The sequence below is a fragment of the Anarhichas minor genome, unplaced genomic scaffold (genome assembly GCF_050575085.1).
Source record: "Anarhichas minor isolate MPS153535 unplaced genomic scaffold, ASM5057508v1 ptg000135l, whole genome shotgun sequence".
In the NCBI taxonomy this organism is placed as follows: Eukaryota; Metazoa; Chordata; class Actinopteri; order Perciformes; family Anarhichadidae; genus Anarhichas; species Anarhichas minor.
In genome coordinates, this window is record NW_027466581.1 from 337,501 (window position 1) to 342,175 (window position 4,675).

At 38.6% G+C, this 4,675-nt stretch overlaps 1 protein-coding gene across 1 annotated transcript in view; it reads left to right on the top strand.

Moving 5' to 3' along the window:
- The window catches only part of rbpjl (recombination signal binding protein for immunoglobulin kappa J region-like), a 22,650-nt gene extending 18,479 nt beyond the window's left edge, over positions 1-4,171 (top strand). The window contains exon 12 of the mRNA XM_076083515.1: positions 3,871-4,171. Within this exon, the coding sequence (XP_075939630.1) occupies positions 3,871-4,171 (301 nt within the window). The remainder of the gene's footprint in view (positions 1-3,870) is intronic.
- Positions 4,172-4,675: the final 504 nt, after the last annotated feature.

The following is a 4,675-nucleotide window of genomic DNA, read 5'->3' on the forward strand; positions in this document are numbered from 1 at the left end:
TTTAACCTGCAATAAACTACTTTAAACTACTTTAACCTGCATTAAACTACTTTAACCTGCTTTAAACTACTTTAAGCTACTTTAACCTACTTTAACCTGCTTTAAACTACTTTAACCTGCATTAAACTACTTTAGCCTGCATTAAACTACTTTAAACTACTTTAACCTGCTTTAAACTACTTTAACCTGCATTAAACTACTTTAAACTACTTTAACCTGCTTTAAACTACTTTAACCTGCTTTAAACTACTTTAACCTGCTTTAAACTACTTTAACCTGCTTTAAACTACTTTAAACTACTTTAACCTGCTTTAACCTACTTTAACCTGCTTTAAACTACTTTAACCTGCTTTAAACTACTTTAAACTACTTTAACCTGCTTTAAACTACTTTAACCTGCTTTAAACTACTTTAAACTAGTTTTACCTGCTTTAAACTACTTTAACCTGCTTTAAACTACTTTAACCTGCTTTAAACTACTTTAAACTACTTTAACCTGCTTTAAACTGCTTTAAACTACTTTAACCTGCTTTAAACTACTTTAAACTACTTTAACCTACTTTAACCTACTTTAACCTGCTTTAAACTACTTTAAACTACTTTAACCTACTTTAACCTGCTTTAGTCTACTTTAACCTGCTTTAACCTACTTTAACCTACTTTAAACTACTTTAAACTACTTTAACCTGCTTTAAACTACTTTAACCTGCATTAAACTACTTTAACCTGCTTTAAACTACTTTAACCTGCTTTAAACTACTTTAAACTACTTTAACATGCATTAAACTACTTTAACCTGCATTAAACTACTTTAAACTACTTTAACCTGCTTTAAACTACTTTAACCTACTTTAACCTGCTTTAAACTACTTTAACCTGCTTTAACCTACTTTAACCTGCTTTAAACGACTTTAAACTACTTTAACCTACTTTAACCTGCTTTAAACTACTTTAACCTGCTTTAAACGACTTTAAACTACTTTAACCTACTTTAACCTGCTTTAAACTACTTTAACCTGCATTAAACTACTTTAAACTACTTTAAACTACTTTAAACTACTTTAACCTGCATTAAACTACTTTAACCTGCTTTAAACTACTTTAAGCTACTTTAACCTACTTTAACCTGCTTTAAACTACTTTAACCTGCATTAAACTACTTTAGCCTGCATTAAACTACTTTAAACTACTTTAACCTGCTTTAAACTGCTTTAACCTGCATTAAACTACTTTAACCTGCATTAAACTACTTTAACCTGCTTTAACCTGCTTTAAACTACTTTAACCTACTTTAACCTGCTTTAAACTACTTTAACCTGCTTTAAACTACTTTAAACTACTTTAACCTGCTTTAAACTACTTTAAACTACTTTAACCTGCTTTAAACTAGTTTTACCTGCTTTAAACTGCTTTAACCTACTTTAACCTGCTTTGAACTACTTTAACCTGCTTTAAACTGCTTTAAACTACTTTAACCTGCTTTAAACTACTTTAACCTGCTTTAAACTGCTTTAAACTACTTTAACCTGCTTTAAACTACTTTAACCTGCTTTATAAGGGTGGAGCCCCTCCAGAGGGTCACCAGAGACATCTGAGGGGTCCTGAGAGGATTAATGGGTTCTGATGCACAAAGCTGGATTCATTTTTCAAGCTTTTCTGTGAAGATATTGGAGAGTTTTACCCCTTTGGGCCTCGAACAGTAATTTATAATGAAACAATGTGAGAAGTTTATGGGAGACGTTGTTCTGGTGGAGCTGATAACGATCTGAAACATGACGAGGAGCCTCGACTCAACACGGCTCTCTGTAAGAGCTCACAAGAGCCACCGGTTCAAACATTTACTGTCTGTTATAAACTGAAAAGTACCTCAAAACTGTATTCAAGTTGAGTACTTTTGAGTAAATGTATTCAGTTACATTCAACCAGACGAACTTCATAGAGAACTTGATCACAGTCTCTTTTAAACTCCCCCGCCCCCCTGTTCCAGTCTTTATGCTAAGCTAAGTTAACATGGTTCTGCACAATTCCCAACATAACTAGTCCTTAAATAGAATTGGGTTGCAGCTATCAATTATTTTCATCATCCACTAATCTGCTGATTATTTTCTTGATTAATTGATTTATCTTAAAATAGTGAAAAATGTTTGTTTTGGGTCCAAAACCAAAAGATATGATGACACAGCTAATATGATTTACATCAAAGACAAAGAGAGAGCTTTTATATTTTCAGCTTGAAAAATTACCAAATGATCAAAAGCTGTCATTTACTGACCGGATTAATTATTCTTTATTCAGACTTGTGTTGCTTTGTTTAGTGGAACGATCTCCTCAGTGTTCAGGACTCTGGACATCATTGGAGAGAGAAGTTTGACTAAAAATATTCTCGACAGTCATGACATTCTACTTACTGAACTCGCCTGTATTCATCCGTTTGGAGAGTCCGAGCCAAACCTGAGAGGCATAAAGGGTCTAATGTTGTCTTCAGACTAAGTTACAGCAGGAACTCCACGTTCACAGAACCTCATATGAAGCATCCCTGACGTCAGAGTCCACCTCAGAACCCCCACGCCCAAAGTGCTGAGGCATCGTAAGTCAGGGTCTCTATAGTCGTCCCATCAGCAGCGTGGAGGAAAGAAGTATTTATACAACGCAGTCATCCACAATGGGCTGTTTGTACCAGAAGCTGCAGCCAATTAGGAACATGATCCCTCACTGCCATGCAAGCCTGAGGTGCAGTCTAGCTTTGAATGAAATACCTACATATGCATATATATATATGTATATATATATATATATATATATATATACTGTATATACTTGCTTCTCACTAGTGTTTCATATCAAACTCAGAAGTATGTCATTATCTACTTGTTATTGTCTCTCCTCAGCCTCTGAACAGCCTCCCTCTGCTAAATGCTCCACTATGTTCACCAGCTAGCAGGTAGTGAACAGAGTACCTGAACAGGTAGAGAACAGAGTACCTGAACAGGTAGTGAACAGAGTACCTGAGCAGGTAGTGAACAGAGTACCTGAACAGGTAGTGAACAGAGTACCTGAGCAGGTAGTGAACAGAGTACCTGAACAGGTAGAGAACAGAGTACCTGAACAGGTAGAGAACAGAGTACCTGAGCAGGTAGTGAACAGAGTACCTGAGCAGGTAGTGAACAGAGTACCTGAACAGGTAGAGAACAGAGTACCTGAACAGGTAGAGAACAGAGTACCTGAACAGGTAGTGAACAGAGTACCTGAACAGGTAGAGAACAGAGTACCTGAGCAGGTAGTGAACAGAGTACCTGAACAGGTAGTGAACAGAGTACCTGAGCAGGTAGTGAACAGAGTACCTGAACAGGTAGTGAACAGAGTACCTGAACAGGTAGAGAACAGAGTACCTGAACAGGTAGAGAACAGAGTACCTGAACAGGTAGAGAACAGAGTACCTGAGCAGGTAGAGAACAGAGTACCTGAGCAGGTAGTGAACAGAGTACCTGAACAGGTAGTGAACAGAGTACCTGAGCAGGTAGAGAACAGAGTACCTGAGCAGGTAGTGAACAGAGTACCTGAGCAGGTAGAGAACAGAGTACCTGAACAGGTATTGGTGAACTAAACACCTGAAACTAAACTAAAACAGTAAAGAAACCTCAACAATGAGGTAAAAGACACCATGAAGCTCTTGAGCTGCAGAGTCAGCGTTAATCATCTCACTGTCTGATAGTAAAGTTATTGATTAGAGCATCTTTCATTACTGTCCCTGTCTTGGATCTACCATTGTTGGTGTGTTGAAGGTAATAACTAGAGATCAGAAGAGTCCAGGTGAAGTGAAGGATCTCTTCTCCAGGTTTTATTTAACATCCTTGTCTTTTTTCCTCTCAGGTCTCCCAAATCTCTGCTCTGCGTCGTTCCTGACGTCTCAATGTTCAGTGACGGCTGGCGTCGTCTGCGGCGCGTCATCACCGTACCTCTGTCGCTCCTCCGATCGGACGGCCTGATCTATCGCACCTCCTTCAGCTTCACCTTCACACCTGAGCTCCAGCCGCCGCCCTGCGTCCGAGGAGCAGCAGGAGGAGGGAGGAGAGAGGGAGGGATGGAGGGAGGCCAGCAGGAAGACATCCTGTTGGAGACCATCCATCAGGAGTTCACCAGAGCTAACTTCCACCTCTTCATGCAGAGTTAGCTCACCTGCCGACACAGGTGGAGTCCTCAGGTGAATGTTTGGAGCCTTGTGTGTTTGGATCAGTGCTGGTCTCAATGAGCCGGGTCCAAACTTTGACCTGATCTTCATCGTACTCTCTTTATATGCTTGAAATTTGGACTCAACAAGATAATTATGCATTCCTGGTAGATTATGGGAAAAATACTTGTACACAATGAAGTCATATGTATCCAGATTTCATGGCAGTTCCTGTTCAGATTGTCAGATTGAGAAAAGGTGACATTGAAGTTGGCGACGCTGCAGAGAATCTCAAATCAATCAGACATGAAGTGCATTTAGGAAACAATGAGGCCCATCTTTCTATGTTTTATGGTGTTTGTATGCTTTTCTTTTAGATAAACATGAAAGATGACAGGAAATGACGGAGAGATGCAACAACTTGAAGTCTGAACCCAGAAGCAGTTGATTCTGCTGCTCCTTTTATTCTAAAATAATATCATCATATTCTAATTTACATTAGAAAAT